Below are 19,824 nucleotides of genomic sequence, written 5' to 3'. Positions count from 1 at the left end.
CCTGGGTGATAACAACACACAGCACTCACTGGATGCTAAAGGCTGCAGCACACGTTTGAAAGTCCACCACCAGTCATCACAGAAGAAAAACTGGCTTCAGTGGGAGTTTTATCTTGTGTGAGGACTACGAAGGAACATGGATTTGGTCTGGAGTACCTTCTACACACAAATCTGTCTTACTTCATTACACTTCACAAGGTGCAGTCACCTCACAGGGACGTTGTAGGTGGATCTGGCTGGTGCTGGCTGCAGGGAGACGCAGCTCGGCTGGGCAGTGGCAAGAGCTGCAGGTTAGGAGCCCCCTGCTCATCCACGTGGGATTCAGCCCCACTCAACCTCTAAGCCGTCCTGGACCTGCAGCTATGGGGGATTCTTAGCAGACACTTGTAACATTTCAGTTTCTCAGATTACTGTGTAGTTCCTTGAAATAAGCCTAAGTCTGGTTCAGAAATAGTGAGCCAGGGCCAATTCTGCACTAATGTAAATCGGCACTGACTGACTGACTTCAGTGGGACCGCACTGCGACTACCAGGCCCACAAAACTCTTGGAAAATGTATTTATCTCTTCAAGCAAGCTATATCCCGTTAGACAAGACAAGAAAATGAGTCGTGGTGGCAAGTGGGATTTCCCCCTACAAAGTTCTTTGTAGCCACGATACAGAGTGCTGGGCACTTCCATTTCTCCCTGGTTTTAAACACTCCTTCCTTGCTGTCCTTCAGCCAAACCCATACTGAGAGAAGCACACCATTCCCATCAGAAGCAGGGCTTCGCCTACATCAGTCGGAAAGTCCCAGCTGGTTGGATGCATGGGAGAACCTGTTTGGTTTGGTGTCAAACCACAACCACCATATGGATTGGAAAGATTTATCTAAATCCAGATGTTGGGCCATGTCCTGCACATTTAACTGCGGAAACAAGTCACGGACTTTTGTTGTTGTTTCTGCTGCTGTATTTTAAAATAGTTTTGGACCCCCCAAGCTGGGGAACCCTACGGCCCATGTGCAGCAGCCCTCGGTGCCAGCTCCTTGGAGTCCAGGCACAGAATCCTCCTCTCCCAACAAGGCAAAGAAAAGCCCACCAAGAGCCAAGCTCTGCTGAAGCTGAAGCTGAAGCTTCAGAAACTATCCCATTTCTGGCCGCTGATGGTGGCTCCCATGGACAAGCACAGCAGTTCCTCCAACTGCATTAAAACACTGCTTCACTTAAAGCAGCCAGAATATACGACTCAGCTGCTGTTTCCATTGAGCAGCATCCATGACCTACCTGTCCAAGTCGTCTGGTTAGTTAAGACAAAAGCTTTACACTGGGAGTAGCTGTCACAGATCTCAATGGCTTCGTTGACATCAAACACAGAGAGGAGGCAGCCCTTATGATGGTAAGATGGCCAGCATCTGTAGTTCTCATCAGGAATAAAAGCTTCAGGCACCCGTTTGTACTCTGCAATTAACCAGAGCAAAGCAATCATTTCAAAAGCTCTAGCAAACTGATTCTGTTTTTACCAGGCAAAGTTTATTATAAAAGCTTAGGAATGTGATGGAAAAGGTGAACAGCTAGACCAAAGCAGCCCCGTTTTAGTCCCAAACGTGTTTATAGCTCTGCACCTTACTTTGCTTTGCCTTTTTTCCTTTCTTCTTTTCACCCTTTTTTCCCCAGAAAGTGTCTGTAAATAAACAGTCTGTGCACAAAACGCTTTCCCCTTCCCCACTGTGCAGACGAAGCTTTGATTTTATTAGGAGTTTTACAGGAAGAATGTCCCTTTGAATAAACAGCATCCACTTGAATGAACTGACTCAGTTACTTCTTAACAGGGAGCGGGATTGTCAGGGTGAGACCCGACCAGGCGTTCCCAGCCCTCCCTCTCAGTTAGAAGAGCAAGCTATTTCCCTCCAGCCCCTTTAGAGAAGGAAGAAAAGACAGGCTTTTAATTAAGCAAACTTTTTTGCTTGCTCAGATTAGCACAAAGGGGGAGTTGCTTGATGGGCCTCTGAGAGAAGAAAAAAATGTACACGAGCATGTCAGCTTGGTTCTTGCCCAGTGCCTCGGCTCTGCCCGCGGATTACTCGTCTCCCTTGGCTGCCGTTCAGTCTCCCCGGCCTTTATGAGCTCCCCCTTGTTCTCTGTGCACAGCTCCTCTCCGTTTCCCAGCTGCTTAGGGGGGGGTTCTCTAATGAATGCATCAGCAAATTTAACTAATCATTTATAAATATTTCTACTTAGCTCCCAGGCACATAAATTGATGGTTCCCTCCCATCTCCCCACCACCACCCTATTCAAAAAAGAAATACATTCTATATTTCTTCTAATTGTATCTATTATGGAAATTGGAGCTGCCTGCCCTGACTCACAGCCTATTCTTAAGTCACTTTGGTACAAGCGTTTTCTGCCTAACATTGTGGATTCAGCCTGCTAATATTTCAGGCAGCGCATTATACAAACACCACCAAGTCAGAGGCCAGCATGTCTACCAAATTCTAAACTACCAGTATTTCAATTACGAGAAGAATTATACAACAACAAGTGTTCATTCACACCACACAGTCTGAAATAGTGTGAAAGAAATGCAAGTGAAAGAAATGCAAGTGAAAGAAATGCAAGTGAAAGAAATGTAAGTGAAAGAAATGCAGTAAATGCACTTTTTCTAAGTGTAGCTCGTTGAAAGTATCATAAGACACATTCACCAACAGGAAGCTAAATCAGAGCTGATCATGTCCCACTTAAATCAAAGGCACAAAAGCTTAACTCCGAAAAGGCAGACTCACACTCACAAAGGAAAAAACAGAATCAAAAAGTAGTTTCACTTAGAAATGTTCATTTCACTGCCAAAAATATGCATACATTTCTTCTGAAGAAAAGTAGCTGCGCAAATCAGAACTGCTACTGGCTGGATAGGCAATGTCCCGTCTTTTCCTAACTTCTGTATAAACCGTATGATGACAATAATTATGGAGTGTAGCTGAATAATATTCTCATATCTCTGTAAGATAACTGCTGAATATTGTACCCTACAGCCAAGGTCAGTAAAACGATGGGTGCAAATGAGATGCAAAGAGTACCAATTCACCATTGTCTGCACGATATATAACCATTTATACCAGTGTATATGACAGGTTGACTGGATATAAAATGTGATCATTCACAACTTTTCTTTGTATGACTGCAGAAGTGCCACATAGCAATGAATTGCACCAAACCCCATAGCACAGCCACAAAATGGTAACATTGACTGTAGCAGAAGAAAATGAACGCATCTCACTAACTCACAACGTTAGCAGGGATCATGTCCCAGCCCCTTACCGAAAGCACTCCTCTGAGCTCGCCCGGCTCCCAACAGCAGTGACTAAGATCAGGCTGCAGCAGCCCTTGGCATGCAGTCAGGTATTGACTTAGCCAAGCAGCCCCAATGCCACATTATATATTTTTCTCCATGTAAGGCAGGAGCCTGTCTGAACGGCCCATATTTTGAATTACTGTCCACTCCTTAAACTCCTCTAGTTACAGCTATGCCTCTTAATATGCCTATAGTACTTTCCTCCCTCTCAACACTCTCTCTTCCTATTACAACTGTTACAGGTTAGACTCTCGGCTGACTTGAACAGATTTCAAAAGTGCAACAGTGATTTACATGAGCTGAGTTTCTGTCAGAGGTAGAAGATAAAGTTCTCCCCTTTTATTGACTTTTCCAAGGTGACTGAGCCTGGTAAATCATTTGGGCAGCTTGGAAACATTAATCAACATTAATTGGAAACATTAAGCAACAACTGTGATCATGAAAGTGAGGTCCTGGCTTGTGAGTTCAAGAGAGGAAGTAAATCTCCAAGATGGTATTTAGCATGTCCTCATCTTGTGAAGAATACAACTGCAGTCCTTCCCCTCCTTCAACTCCCCGTTAGGCAGGGTGGCAGCGTTGGCCAGGCCCTAAAACAGGGAAGGCACCCTGATCTGCAGTGATCGCAGGGTGCAGTACTCACAGAAATCAGGTAGCATAACCAAGTTAGTACCTGATAGTGTGACCAACATACAAAGAACACTTCCCTGGAGGTGAAATCACTGTTTCTGGCACAGTTCTGCCGGACAGGTAAAGATGAAATCCCTGAAGTCTAAGGGAAAGCCTAGAGGCATATGGCCTCCACAAAGACAACTTTGGCAGCTCCCCCAAATTGGCACAGACCTCGGAACACCTGCAGATTTGGGGATTTGAGCCTCCTGCCTATCCTGCCTGCTGGAAGTTTAGCAGAAGGGGAATGCAGCAAGGGAAGCACCAAGACAGGACCATCACAAGTTTCGCTTTCCATCATGTGGTTTTTCCCATGAAGAAGGAGCTGCACCGGCATCTCAAGTGTGAGTCACTGTTGCAGCACCACCCAAAGAGACCAGTAAGTTAGTTTTCAAAACCCACGTTCACATTTGGAGCCCTGAGAGCCTGATCCTACATTCACCTGGACACTCGACACGAGAGACCATCCCCCCCTGCTTCCACCAAAGTCAGCAGAAACAGGAGCATGACCAGACCTTTTCATGACAGAGGAAATGCCAGCTAGCTTTGCTGTCAAAGCAAGGACCATATGGCTGAAAAGGAAGAACTAGCCACATCAGACACCCCTGAACTTCCTTTTCTGCACACCACTTTTCTTCCTACCACTAGCATAATAAGTCTTACAACGTTTTTCCTTTAATCATTCTTTCATGTTCTTTTAAAAACAGACGTGTAGAGCTGAGCTACTCACTAAGTACCAACTGTGCTGCTGCCTGATGTGGCCACGCAGGAGAAAAGCAGGAAGGCAGCTCCTCTGCCTGCTTGTGTGGCCCGCGGAAGAGAGGCCCGCAATCACCACACATGCACTCAGGGACTGCTGCCAGCAGCTCCTTCCCCTTGGAAGCACCTCTCCAGAGGGATGGCAGAGAGGAGCAAAGAGCAGGCCCAGCCACGGCCCTGCATCCTCTCCCACACTCCCAAATCAGCCCGGCACTCCCACCTCCCCGGGAAGACAATATGGGGCATCCTCTTAAACTATTATTATCACGAATGATTCCCCCTCCCCTCATGCTCATGCAGAGACGCCTGGAGGCACTCTCTTCCAGGCACAGTGCTGTCCATGTGCCTTTTACATCCTCGTGAATGCTTCACACTGAGCCTACAGAAATCAGAAACTCACTGCAATACCGACTGAGTGCTGGTCTGAGGAAGCTGCATCTTTCTTCAAACTTTGCTTTATCTCGAGTATGGCAAGGTAGCTGCCTTCCTAATTTGCAAAGTGAAGGCAAATATCTCTGGAATCTCTTGTTTGCACTGAGACAAATTAGGGAGCTGACCCTTTAGCCCTTATTTGTACAAGTTGTGAAGAAAGAGACTTTTCTCACATAAGGTAGGAGGAGAAGGAGGAAGGGCATCTTGAAGCATGCCCCTTTATTAAAATGTGTCCCAGCAATGACAGGCACCTCTTGCTTTACTTGCACTCTGTTAGCAGCAGTCAGCAGGAAATAAATGTTCACACTGTGTATGTGTGGCCACGTAGCCCTCAGTCAAATCAGGGCTGCATCAGCTCCTGAGATACAAGTCCAAATTATACAGGAGGGAAATGCCTAATCTGCACGAGATATCTAAACACATGATGAATCCAAATGTTGATACTCTTTGCACTAATTTAAAGGGCTATTCTCCTCTTATGCAAAATTTGCTCAATAATCCATTTCAGTGAAGCAGACCCAGAGCCCTTTGTTTCATGCTTCTGAAATCCTGTAGAGCCTTCACGGTGTGCTTTGAAATATGCATTAGCACAAAAATACTATAGCACAAACTTATCTTATGTTACAGACACAGAGTAAATCAAATAGACATTAATGCCAACCATATCAAATCTCAGCTAAAGCGCTGGGCTTCCCTTACACCTTTAAATGATCATCCTGGTCACTACAGTGCAGCTACTTGCCCAACTTAGCAATACTCCACCAGTTTAAAGACAGCTCTAGCTCAGGATTTTGTCCTGCCAAGACCTGAAACTTACTTAAATGGAGCCCATGGAATTTGAAGGCTCACAGCAGTAAATCACATCATAAAAAGGTCAAAGTTCTGGTCGATTTCCAGACTAATGGTGTTTAAAACCAATAAATACTTGCCTAATACTATAAATGCAGCCATAAATTTACACTTTTGCATACATATACGTAGTCTGACACAGAGTATATAAAGTCTATCACAGTAATGGCAAGGAGTAGATCAGAGAAATGCAAGACATTCTTACCAATATCACAACCAAAAAAGAATCCTTTTTTCCATCTACTGATTTTGTGAGGATTGAAGCAAATAAAATATAATGCAGTGGGCCTGATCTTGATGTCACTTATGACAGATTTACTCCAGCTTAACAGATGGGAGCTGATTTGTTGCTCATAATTATACAAATAAATCTGAGTAGGAAACATTTTTCCTGCCACATAAACATTTTGAAATTTCAAACTAGCTACCTATGCGGAATCTAGGCAAATCTCAAAATTTTTGTTTTCAGATTTGTTTAATAGTTTTTAAATGGTTTTTAAAGTTTACTCTGGTCAATGAAAACATGCTGTTTCAATCATTCCAAAATCGTCCATTTCCAAGTCAACCTCTTTCTTTAAAAAAGTAATTACAAGCTAATGGGGACCACGACACAATAAAAATAAATCAACAATTGAATCATAAAACAATCTTTGTATTTTGTATTTTCTTAACTTAATAAAAAAGAAAACCATTGAGAAAATGTCCTTCCTGTGAAAAGTTTCATTTTCACTGAGTTGAAAATTTCTGTTTAAAAAATATTGTGTTGAAAACTGCTCAGCCAGTTCTCAACATGAATCAAGAAACTTCCACAAAGTTGTACACAGAGTCAGTGTAAGTGAGATCAGAATTAAGCTTCTTTGAGTGAATTCTATCACTTCCCCTTCATTGCAAGTAGCAAGAACAAAATTAGGCTGATCTGCACAGCTATAGCCAGTGCAAAATGAGCACCTTTTCATGACAGATAAAAGGGGCATCTTTAAAAACAATCTGCAGCATCACTGACCAGTGCAAGAACTATAAAAGAAAAGCAATGCTTAAAAATCTTAACCCATCAAAAATCACCTGCGCTGTCCCAAAGCCAACTATAATCTATAAACATACTCATTTTCACCATACTAGACTGAATCATATAAATAACTCCACAAGTATATTATAAATTATGTGAAACCGCCTGTGGTTTCCCCCTTTTAGCTTGTTTGAGTCACCCTAAATCTGATTTTAATCAGTCCTAATGACCGTTTATTTCAGCCACAGCAGCCAGATTGCATTTTTACTACCAACTACAGCTACTAGTTGGAAAATTGCCCAGTTTTCTTTTCTAGTTATCACCTGCCAATACACCATGGGTCAATGACACAGATGCAATAATGTTCATCCTTGAAACAGAAATCGTGTTACTCCTTTTCCTCCTTCCTCTTTTCCTCCACTCTAGCATAAAACAGACAGTTGAATCTGTATTTTCTTTGAATTGCTTTGCTTGCAATTAAGCAGAAAGACCCTGAACCTGCCAATCTCAGTTAAATGTGGTATTGAGCAGTATTTTGCTATACAAACAGTTCCAATGACTCCCAGGGAGATTAAGGAGAACAGAATCAGATTCTAAATAGATAATAATACACTTATGTTTCAGTATGATTCATTTTATGCTCCACATGCTTCAATACATCACATTTAAACATTCTTCAAACAAAAGGCTTCATAAAAGCTTATGTACAGTTGTGCTATGGAAAGCTATTTTTTGCTATATCTGAGAAAATGACACACTAGGCGTATCCTGGGTGTCTCTGCTTTAAAACCTTTCTGACAAATCACAACTGTTTGGAAGGACAGAAAGGTCTGGTAGGGCATTTATTTGCCACAAGGCAAATTTGCCATAAGGCAAATAAGTATTGCTTCTCTGTGGGTTTTTTTCACTCTTCGGCTGCTTCATGCATGTAGGCTGCAAGCTAAGCAACACTGCCTTTTTATGTGCTCCTATCGCACATACAGTAGACCTACGTTTAAAGTGCCACTGAAACACAAATAAATGAGAATGACATGTTATGTTACATTATATTCCTATTAACATTGCACAGCTGGAATCTTTTCTGCCTTGCACACCACGATCCAGGGCCAGCTCACCAGCTTGCAGCTAGGGAGCCATTCTGTATCCACTGCCGTTTCTGCCACGCACACCTATTCATTGAAGACAACCATACCAAACAACTGAGTGCCAAAAATGTTCATAAGCTGCATTTGGCCCACTCGCTCATAAAAACAACGGTGCTGATGCATGAGTCAAAAGGTGCATAGGGTCAGATGTACATGTATGGGGGTATTTAAATTTGAAGATCAATGCCTGTGGGATTTAAAAAAGATCCTTAGTGACTTCGTTAGTCTTTTTCAAAGGAACTGAGGATCTAGCCCAGCAGCAAAAATTATTTTGCTGTAAGCTGCCAAGTTTGACCTAGAGAAGTTTAGCAACAGCAGACAGAGGAAATCAGAGCAGAACACATTGCTTAATGAGTAGTGCACATTGTTTGCACGATGGTGGAGATGCACTTCTCCCACGTGAGCAACAAACAACCAGCCACTGTTCTCTGTCTGAAGGCTACAACCCCGCACTAATGACAAAATCAGTGACATGGAGGAAAAGCAGCACCTTGCCAGCCTCACGGTGGAGGTGAATGTTGGCTCCCTGCCTGATTTATACGCTGGGAGAAAATCACTGCCTGCTGCCCCTGCACCACCCTCCCTCTACCACTCAGTTGTGCTGGAGCGAACGTGTGCTGCCCTGCCGTGCTTCCAGCACCGTACGGGGTGCAATGGCAAACCCTCCCCGTACCCCTCTGCGTGCTGGGCATGCCTACCCAATTAATATGAAAGCCTCCAGGCACGGTAGCGGTTAGAGGGAGGCACGCGCTTTCAGTCCCAGGTACCTTTACCCCTCAGCTCACCACAAAGCCACCCTGACATTCCTGGGAAAGGAACACAAAGCGCCCAAGCGCCAGATAAAGCAGGGATCTGGGCTGCAAGCGCTGCTCCGCAGCATGTTCCCCGCTGAGTCCGCACGCGCCTTCGGCAGGACGCTCCTAGTCTGAGCGTTTCAGCCTGCCATAGGATATGCAAACTATCTATCTCAAACAATATTCAGCAACCTTGCAAAATTTCCCTCTCGCCCATGCACATGTGCACAAACACACACGCCCTACTTGACTCCAATAATTCTTGCATAGATTTACAATTTCCTAAGCAGGTTGCTATAGCGATCCTGCAGAGTATTTTTTCAAAACACTGTTGTACTGTAAATGTTTACAGACAGCATAATCCTGCCAAATTGTCTTAAGACAAAGGAAAACACAAAGTGTCTTTGCTTTCTGTCCAGCCTTCTAGCTTTTTTAGCATGGTGAATGTACTTTCAACTAACAACAGAGAATAATTATGCCTTTCTGTGGGCTTGCACAGCCTTAGGCCTGATAATGGGTCATCTATTAGCTTTAATGAATAACAAAGCTATCAGATTTACTAGCATTAGCTGATTTCACGCATTTCTGAGTAAATTCTGAGTTAACTGAAAGGCTGGGGCTTAGCTCAAGGGCCAGACACCCAGTTGGTACAAATCAGTGTCAGTTGATTGAAGTAATAAAAATTTTGATACTGCAGCAGGACTTTTCAGATGAACATCAGTAGATTTTTTTTTATAGTCTTCTTAATCTTGATAACTAAAGGAACAATTTAATCATTTTAGATAACGTATGTGAAAAGAAATACATGGTTTCTGGTTTAATTCACATTCTTCTGGATTGCAGCAAGGGAGGCCAACAGTCAATGAAATATAAAGGTATTTGCTCATGGTGTTGTTTAAACACCATAATGTTCCTATACCAACATTAACAGTAGTGTGATTTATGATTACAGAACACATACATAGCTATCGAATGTCTCCCGCGCCTCTACTCTGTTTCTAAGATACTAAAGCAAAGTCCAGAGCATAATATAATTTACAGCACTATAAAATGTTTTACAGCTGAAGCACAGTGAAAGCTTAATATCCAAGACCTTCTGTAATATGACTATGTCATCTTGTTAAACTTTATTTATGGGAACACTAGGATTGACAAGAACTTTCTTTGTGTCACTTTCCTACTGATTATCAATATCACCTTCCACACTTCATGTTGTTCATAGGAGGAGGTCTTCCTTGCAGAAATATAAGTTCACATAGATAACAGCCTGTTTCCTAAAAGTTTATATTTTAATTATGTCCTTAGATCACTTGCCCAAGATCATGATCTCTTCCTTCTTAGTAAGAATTTGTAACACTCTATTCAAGACAATGGATAATTCAAAACATCTAGACTTTTGAAGCAAATTCTCAAGCATCATTACCTGAAATTTCTATTTTTTTTTTTACAAAAACAAAACAAAACAGAAAAACCCATGCCTGCACTTCTTGGATCTGAATTCTTCTCTAATTTTGCTTTTACTATTTGAAAATAGAACATCCACCAGAGAGGCCTTATTTTGTCACAGTCTTTCAGATGTCAGTGGAGACTCATGGCAATTGCTACTTTTTTATTTAAGATTTCAGACCAGAATAGTTTGCCTCACACTGAATAGTTAATTCTTGTCTTTTCTGCCATTTGAGAGGGTGAAAATCTCAGGAACCACTCACCTTGTGAGACTTCCATCATCTGAACCAAAATCTACGTGAACTTGTGCCTGCAAGATCTTGGCACCCTGGTATGTGAATGCAAAGCCCTGATTAACTCTGATCTGGCCTCAGAACCAAACCATAATCCCTAGATTTAACTTAATCTAGCACTGGCTTGGAAAACAGTCTCCTTGAATCTTCATTATATTGTAGAACAAGAAAAAAAAGATTAAAAAAACCCATAACCATAAAAATATTTTTCCTTTGCTTTCTGAGAGTAACACAGTGACCTCCTAAAGCCTAAACAGGACCAAAATACTACTGCAGTTTGGGAAAGTATCACAGTTCTCCCTCTTCGATCCTGGCTCCCCCTCTACTACCCACCAGTTATACAAAATACAGAATTTCTTCTACTGTTCAGCCCTGGTTTTGCTGGGCCAGGAAGCCAACTCAACTGGGAATGTCCTGCCAGCGAGGAGAGGTTGGTTACGTGGACACCAAGCCTCTTTCAGCACCACTAGCACTCTCTCCTGCAACATCACTGTACCACTGAAGAATGTCTCATTTATTGAATAACCTTTGGACTGGAAGCATTGAAAATGAATTCTAGCTTGACTTTACAAGTGAAATATTAGTTGAGAGAGGAATGTGTGTGGAATAAAAGTGATATGAATGAGTAGGTAGGGTATTTTCACCCTTACGGTATGACTTCTTCATATTTTTCTGGCAAGGAAAAGGAGCCTTAAAATAGAAATAAATTACAACACCTTTTCTGTTTGGGTTAAGTGGCCTTAGAACAAACGAGAAACAGGCCTGCACATCTTAAAGATGTGGCAGCTAAGTCAGAAAATATATCTCCTGTAAGTGTAACTTCTACTAACATGTCTGATTTCTCAGGCTCGCTATAGGTTGAGATCTTTTTCATATCAAGGTATTTACACTCATGATCTTTAATTTAGCACCCTCCTAGACTGGCAAAATATGTTACTTAAAGTTTCTACATATTTTCAACATCTTTGCTGAAGCTGTAGAGTACCTAGGTCCCCGAGCAGTGTCCTAGAAGTAAAAAGGGCTACTTGCACAGGAAGGCGTTACTAACCTTGAACAAGGGTAGCAGATTCTGTGTTATATTATCCAGGACTCTATGGAATTAAACTAACGCAAAAATGCATATTTATTATAGTAGCCAAATATACAGGAAGCTCTGCTCCATATTGCTAGAAACTTGCACTGTTACATTTACTGCTTCTCTCCTAAACCTTTCTCCCTTCATATTGTCCTGATATGGCAGTTAAATCTGGAATCAACCAGGATCACAGAAAAACTTCAACCCTCCTGGCACTTCTTCAACAAAGGACATGTTTGTACTATTGATTGTACTGCTGAAAATAATTTTGCTGTGTTGACAGGCATCACTCAGCACAGATTGTGATGAAAAGCTGAAAATTAGAAAGTTAAATGAACACCTGCAACAATTTTCCTGCCAATTTTGCAACAAAATAAATATTGAATTATTTCTGATAAGTGGGTCAAATTCATCCCTGGTGTCACGGCCCCTTGAGGTTAACAGTGCTACGACAGGAACGAATTTGGCTCCTGTGTCTTTCACAGAGAAAACGCTTCACTGAACTTTTCAAATGCTCTGTGCCAACATTCATCTTCTTTTAGAACCCATCTCTCCTTCTTTACTGTGCTTTTGCAGCAAAACCATAATTTTCCTATCAACTTGCAGTCAATTATGTCAACAGTCTGACATGAATATTGTACATACACAAAAAATAATTTGCGCAACAGCTTTTTCAATTGTTTGGCTTAACAGACGTTTCCATTCTATATAATCTTATTTGAAATGTATTACTCCACAAGGTATCCTTCTGGTAAGAATATGCATCCCTTTATACCAGAGTTGCTTGAATAGCATTTTACATTACCTGTGGTGCTAGAGAGGAGATTTTATGAAAAAGAAAAAGATGCTATTGTGCAGCTTCATTTTCAACCTGTGCCTTTTTGTTATCTTATTGCTAGCAGAAGCTGGGAGATATGGTATCCTTCCCTTGCAAAGCAAGGAAAAACTTTATTCTTCCAATCTACAGATACTCAAGTCTGCAAAAAATTTCTGTAAGTCTCAGGAAATCCACAGAGGATTAGGGCATCTTTATGGGGTTCCTACTTTAATCTTCCCATCAGCTCATGTTTGGGGGGGTTCTCACACTCCCACAGTAGGGAAGTGTTTGGATGCGCTGCACTTCTCAGCATGAGTTTATGAAACAGATTTTCCACAGGTCTGCTACTATGGAGAGCAGCACTCCATGGCCTTTCCCTCTTCCCCACCAGACCCTGCTCGGACCTACAGAAGTCCGACTACCTGATTTAGTGTGAGGGGCTTCAGCAGGTGCCCAGGAAGCAAGACGCATACCTGAAATCATTTCATACTTGAAATCATTTCATATTTGAACTCATGTGCATGGTTTCAAGAGCCTTTGAGCCCCCAGTTTTCTGGGTATTTTCCCTTTCAAACCTCAAACAAAAGACAAAGCGGAGTCTCTGATTTTAAATTTTGAAAAAGAATACTTTACCAGTTTTCGGTATCCGGGTAGTGTTCTGTAAGTACTCTCCACTCTTATACAAATTCAAAACTCTTTCTAGCTGAGCAGCTGTTTCATCTATTCCCCAGTGAAGTTCTCCTTTAAAAACACAGAAAAAGAATGATTTAGATGAGGAGCAACCTTCACAGAAGAGAGGTTGCATTCAGATAAAGTCCTAGGCGTCAGAAGTTGGTGGTGCCCTACTTTACGATGGTGCCGTGACGTGGATATAAAGTCCATTAGGTATTACAAAGTGACTACCCAATTGGTTTTCACACCGGACACAAGCCCTGCTATAACTAGGCTTGTCAAGGGGTGACTAGTCCAGCTGAGGACCCCAGGCCTGCAGGCAGCAATCACTGCAGTGGGCTCCCCACAGCCAATATAGGGAGCACCAAAGGATTTGTTTGTTCGTTATTTATGGCCTGGCATCGTTAAACTTCCCCAGGAAATGTACATAGTACAGTATACAAAACCCTGAGAACAAGACACCAAAAGCCTCCAAGTGCCTACACAACTTAAACTACTCTTTTCCCAAAGGTACTATCTTTGTAATTAATAAAGATCTGGGGTAATTTCATTTGCCTCTGACTTCTGAAGTATAAAAGCATCATTAGTACCATTGGAGACAGGGAAATATCTTGTTTTTATAACTCAAATTCCCCTTGGTAAAGACAGGGACTTTCCAGATCATGCTGTTAAGTCCACACTGACCCAACTCTTCACATGGGACTAAAAGGCCGCAGTGTTGTGCGCTGAACAGGAATGAATTTTATTTGGATTGTTCCTTGTGAGATTATTACTGAAGTGCATATAAAGATGCAATTCACCCTTGTGCTGAGGTATCAGGAAGGAGCATGCATGTCTGAAACCTAGTTAAAACCTCAAAAAATGATTTCACTGATATTCAGGGCCATTCTTGCCTTCTCTGTCTGGGGAGAATTTTATCCTGTATAAAAGGACAATCTGGTTCTATTGCAATGAACATAAAAGCAGCAGCCCCCACATCCCAAGCATGACAGTCACACTAAAAAAAGATACTTGCATTACCACATTTAATGTGATTACCTGTTGCGTTGACTATCTTATCCAATAACGGTCTCAGTGAGGATGGAGCACTGTGTGGCAGAAGATATGTAAAAAAAAACCTGCAATGGAAAAACAACCCATATTGAAAAAAAAAGAAGAAAAAAAAAGCTTACATGTCTGGTAACTACTGGACAACATAAGGAATAAAATTCAAATTGCTTATAAGCCACCGACCTATTCAGGAAATATAATCGTATTCTATAGTCAAATAAATATATAGCTGAGACTATTCACACAGCTGTCTGGCATACCTAGACCAAGCTGTTACATACAAGGCCGCCTTGTAACTACATGTAAATGTTCCATTAATACAGAAATTTGCTATGAAGCCCCATGGATTGTGACTATTTGCAAAGCTGTCTGTACTTCAACAAACTAACAGGACACCATCAACCTCAGAAGTCTTGGGGGGGTTTTCAAACCTCAAAAGTGCATAACTCAGATTTCTGTTCATTTCATTTGACTATTATTTTCTTTTCTACAGTTTTCTTAGGCATTAAAATGAACGGCCAGGAGAAAACCTTCTTCTATTGTTGTAATGCCCCTGCAATTCAGAATGCCTGCTCTGTTCTCATCATCTGTCTAAATTCCAGGTGCGTTCATGCGGACAGCCATGTTTGGATGTATATCCTCTACTGATAAAAACAATGATGATACAAGTGATTTTGATCTATTTTGCATACATATAAAAATACTATAGCAATTCTAGAACACCGATATCAAAAAAGGTCTACGAGTTTTAGGCATACTTCTCACAGTCTTAAATGAACTGTTTTTTTTATGACTGCTCCTAAACTATCCATGCTCAATCACTGTTGATAAAACAGTGGGAAAACCTAACAGGAGAGAGAATTTAAATGTTGATATCCTTACAGAACACCTCTCCTACAACTCAGAAAAGGAGGGCTGTAAAATAAAAATATCTTATATATATAAGGTACACTTAATTTCACACTGTTCCTTTAAATTTCTATTACTCTGCCAATATTACTAATTACTGCAAACTCAGTGTCATAGCAATGTAAGATAGAGATGGACAGTTCAGGATCTGACAATATAAACAGAAGTATCCAACATAAATATTAGGTAATGAGCAGAACAGTAACATAATTGGGAAATTGCCCTGCTTTATATCTAACCTGCAAAGCAAAGTAAATGTTTTTTCACATACAAAGACCACATTGTCAAACAGAAACCTACAGTGACTCATACTCAGGAGAGAGAATAACAGATGTCTTATATAAGCACAAATTTAAAAATTGAGTTACTGATAGCAAAAATTGATCATAGGCACAGGTATTATTGAGCTGACATGTTCCACTTACACAATGAATATTTCCTTGAGATTTTAGCTTACATTACAGAAGAGTAAAATTTATCCGTTGCAAAAAGAAATATTTATGATTTTCACAAGCAGGATTTTCCACAAGGAGGTTTTCTCAGCAATGAGTATGAAACAGCCAATATAAATACATGCAGAAGTTTAAAGAGCAGCGTTAACATTTGCAATGAATAATTTACCTGGTAAATTTTCCTCATTTTTCTGCTTAGAGAATATCCACCAGCAGAGTCCAATTGATTGTGAACAGCTCTTTGCAAACATTCAGTAGCTGTCATTTACTTTTCTAAACACCGGATAGATGCAAGTCATGGAGCTTATTGTTTTTCCTTGGCTATATAAATACACAACTTGTTCTAAAGCAAACACCCACATGTGCAACTCTGAAATGTACAGACCCTGGCGCCCGGAAAACTCAATTATATGAACATTTGTTATTCATAGATTCTAAGGCCAGTGGCATTGTTTGTGATCTGCATAACACGGATTGTCAGATTCTCTTAAATTTGCTCCTACGGGGTTTTTCTCATTTTTTCTTTTCATCGGAGAACTATCTGATCTTAATTTAAGAATTGTCAAAGATGGGAAATTCATCTCAGCCATTTGTTAACAGTTCAAAATATTAATTATCCTTACTTTTAAAACCGTTAAGTGTTTTTAAGAACATTCCTCCAAATATTTGGAGGAAAACCCACAGAGATATGTTTGTGATAGAAGGTAACTATTTGAAAATTAAGATGTGCCACTTCTTGCATAGCGGAGGGGCTTTTTAAATGTTTTCTCTCTTTTAATTATTTACCTCATAAAGAAACAACCGGATAGCCTAATTATCTTTTCAAGGCCAGGGCCTACTATACTTTAAAATTACAAGGGATTTATGCAGTTGTTTGATATAGGGCTGCTTTTGACTTCTAGCTAACAGCACTAGTAACCCTTTGCTGAGCATGGAGACAGCAGTACTGCAAACCTCTAACCATATGGCAACAGAGTGCATGAAAATATGAAGTTCAGTAGTCTACATCTAACGAACTGAACAAAAGCCTTCCCGGGCAAGCACACGGAGATTGCTGCTAATGCTTCATCACGGATGGTCGCAGCCTACTGTCATATGAATCTGCTATCAAACAAAAGCCCACTGTCTCCATCATATTAAGCAAAAACAGGGGCTGCAAACACCGGGATACCGCATGCGTTACACCCTGGCGAGCGGTTCAAAGGAAGTGTTAAGAACTATAATAGAAAAAGACTGCTTCCTTCAGTGAGAGCGGCAACCTGCCCACCACATTGCAGGCAAATCCCTAGTTAGGACTGAGATATATGGATGCCTATTAAAGGTTTCTTAGCCAGACCAGTAAAATGGTCATAACCAAAAGCTAGCTAGCTAAGCAGGATCTTTAATCCAAGCAAACGGAAATGGAAAAATTTGCAGGACACGCTAAAAACTGCGCTGCGCAAATGCAGATGGTTGTCACGTGGCACAACCCACTTCAGTGTGGTCAGCTAATGCAACACACATGCTGGCGAGCGCCCTGGGACCAAAGCAGAAGACTCTCTCTGGAGAAGACTCTCCTTGCTGTGGTCTGGCAGGGAGTGAATGGCACGATACTTGAAAGGGAAGTCTAAGGAATGAGCACACCATTATGGTATTGCTTTGAGATCCTCCACCATTGTATCCGGATCAGACACCACAGCCGCCTGTCTCAGCAGCACCCTTCAGCATGAAGCCGCAGCAGTGCTAGGAGCCCGACATTAAGAATCAGTTACTGATGAAGCTCCCCCAGGCTCCAGATGCAGCCCTGAGAGGAGCACGATCAAAGTTAGGGAAGAGCCCAGACCACAAACACAAAGTCACCACTCCAAAAGAACTCAGCTGCAAATCTGGGGAAACCCTTAAAATAAAATTCAGAAGACAGACGTTTCAGCTGAACGCTTTCTTCAAAGTTTCCAACCGAACAGGCAATTTTCGCCTACATATCCCCATTTCTGGAGCGCGGCACTGCCATAAAGCAGGAGTGGGAGCAGCACGGGAAGCGAGTAATCCACCGTGTCCCCACACAGAGACCAGGGCTACAGAGGTAGGGAATGCAAACGGAGCCCCCTCTTGCTTCAAAAAACTTCGGATTATGCCCCAGATTGTCTGCAATTGACATCCGATGCTGCAACAGGTCAGCGCTCTCAGCTGTGCCGTGGCTGAGCCAGGGAGCATTTTAATCAGGCTCAGGAGAGGCAGGCAGCATCGTGCCGGAGCGCACAAGAAGAGCTGGATGCTAATTCTGCCTCTGAGGCCAGCTCACTTCTCGGCTGGTGGGAAAAGAAGGGTGAAAACCCTTATGAATTTACATCACAGAAGAGTTATAAGAATTGTCTCGTTGCAGAGTTAATGGGCCCCCATCTTCACAAGGCCTCAGTTTTACTCTTATAAAAAATTTTACTTGTATGACTGACCAATGTAAAACTAGACCAACTTGATGAATCACACTCATAGTATGCAAAATATTTCTAAAATAAAAAATGCTACATTAAAGTATTTTCACATAAGAAACAATTATTCATGGCTTAACTTATTCTTGGATAACAGATCTGAGCTAATATGTGTTCATTGGTCTAAATAACTATAAATGATGATGCAGAATTTTTGCCCATTTTTAATTCTCTTCTACGTTATAGAAAACTGATCATGTACCTGTAGGCATTGTAGAGATTCCTCTTTTCATTCATGTTTTGACATCGTCCCTCAACAGAACATGGAAGAGTGAAATTTCTTGCTGGGAACTCCATAAAACAGTCACTATTGCTGGTACAAGAACTTTCTTCAATACTGGCATCATCTAGATCTGTCACTTTCAATTCCCCATCTACGATCACAAATTGTCGAGGGCGAAAGTCCAGTAATGTCACAGAGCCAAGAGGAGAGTGAGCCAAATAATGTAAAAGCCGAACTAAGCTGAGACATATCTGAAATATAAAAACATGGGTTCCTTGTTATGGGTTATTTTCTTAGTACAGAGCACATGAATTAAACCACTTTAATTGCAGATATATTCATAACTATGTGACTAATATAAGCATTATAACTTATCTCCAGAACTGAATGTTGCAGCCAAGGTATTTTTCAGAGGATTGACATAGTTGATTGTAATAACCCTTAGAGACTTGAAACCAAAATAAGCTTCTTTACCAGTGTTTTCCCACACTATTCTAGAAGCATGGCCCATTGTTGCTATTCTTACTTTTAATAGAAGTAAAAGCATTTACTTTTAATAACACATTACATACAGGCCTTGATCATGCAATCTAAGATTCTGTTCTTTTACAAGCTCAATGTCTGGGATTTTTGGCCTCAGCACTCTGCACCTATAACTGGAGCCTGAACAAAAGAAGATGTCTGTATTGTCTCTTTATTGATCACTCCTTTCCATTGTTATTATACTTGTTTTCCACTGGTTCTTCTTATCTTTGTCTTTTTCCAGGGGAGAAGAAAGCAAATATACTGAAAGTGCAGCTTGGTAGCTCCTCTGACCCACTGTAACTCTTCACTGCACATAAGTGTAAGTGTGTATGTCTGTCTGCCTAGTGGACTCTTACATGCACAGAGAATGCCCACTCTGAGGCTGGGGTAGGGGCATTTTTATTCTACTTAAATGATACCAAAAGTTTATGTGGAGATACCCATAGGTATATATGCATACAAGCATGGTTATGGGATGACAGATTTGATGCCTCTTTCCGCCTCCTGAAAGTACACAGCATTCTTGCCTGTGCTGTCCGACTGTAGAGCATGCTGTGCATAAAAGGCATATCATGTTTCTGGGGAAATGGAAGCAGACCAAAATGAAGCATTCAAAAAAAAAAACTTTTTCTATGGGTCACAAGTACATCACTGAACCATACCAGGACAGGGTACTGCACTGACAAAGCTTTACTGCTTTGAACTGCTCTTTTAGCCAAAACTAACTTGCAGTACACAGATCTTCAATTGCCAACAAAACCCAGAATTTTGTTTGAATAAAGATACAGGTTGTCATCTGAAATTATTGCCTTTTTTCAAACACTAACAAAATCCTACTCCTGCTCTGGCAACCTCTGTGACCAGCCTGAGACCCCATGGACTGAAGCCTGAGGTGGGAATGAAAATACCCCAAT

The 19,824-nt window shown here is 41.4% G+C and overlaps 1 protein-coding gene across 1 annotated transcript in view; it reads right to left on the bottom strand.

The window, feature by feature from the left end:
• The window catches only part of PKDCC (protein kinase domain containing, cytoplasmic), a 40,959-nt gene that overhangs the window by 5,024 nt on the left and 16,111 nt on the right, over positions 1-19,824 (bottom strand). Inside the window, exons 3-6 of the mRNA XM_067293131.1 lie at positions 18,365-18,636; positions 14,322-14,401; positions 13,245-13,352; positions 1,265-1,438 (exon numbers count right to left, since the gene is read on the bottom strand). Of these exons, the coding sequence (XP_067149232.1) occupies positions 1,265-1,438; positions 13,245-13,352; positions 14,322-14,401; positions 18,365-18,636 (634 nt within the window). The remainder of the gene's footprint in view (positions 1-1,264; positions 1,439-13,244; positions 13,353-14,321; positions 14,402-18,364; positions 18,637-19,824) is intronic.

The sequence above is a fragment of the Apteryx mantelli genome, chromosome 3 (assembly GCF_036417845.1).
Source record: "Apteryx mantelli isolate bAptMan1 chromosome 3, bAptMan1.hap1, whole genome shotgun sequence".
In the NCBI taxonomy this organism is placed as follows: domain Eukaryota; kingdom Metazoa; phylum Chordata; class Aves; order Apterygiformes; family Apterygidae; genus Apteryx; species Apteryx mantelli.
Note: the sequence above shows the minus strand (reverse complement) of the source record. Positions and strands in the feature narration are given on the sequence as shown.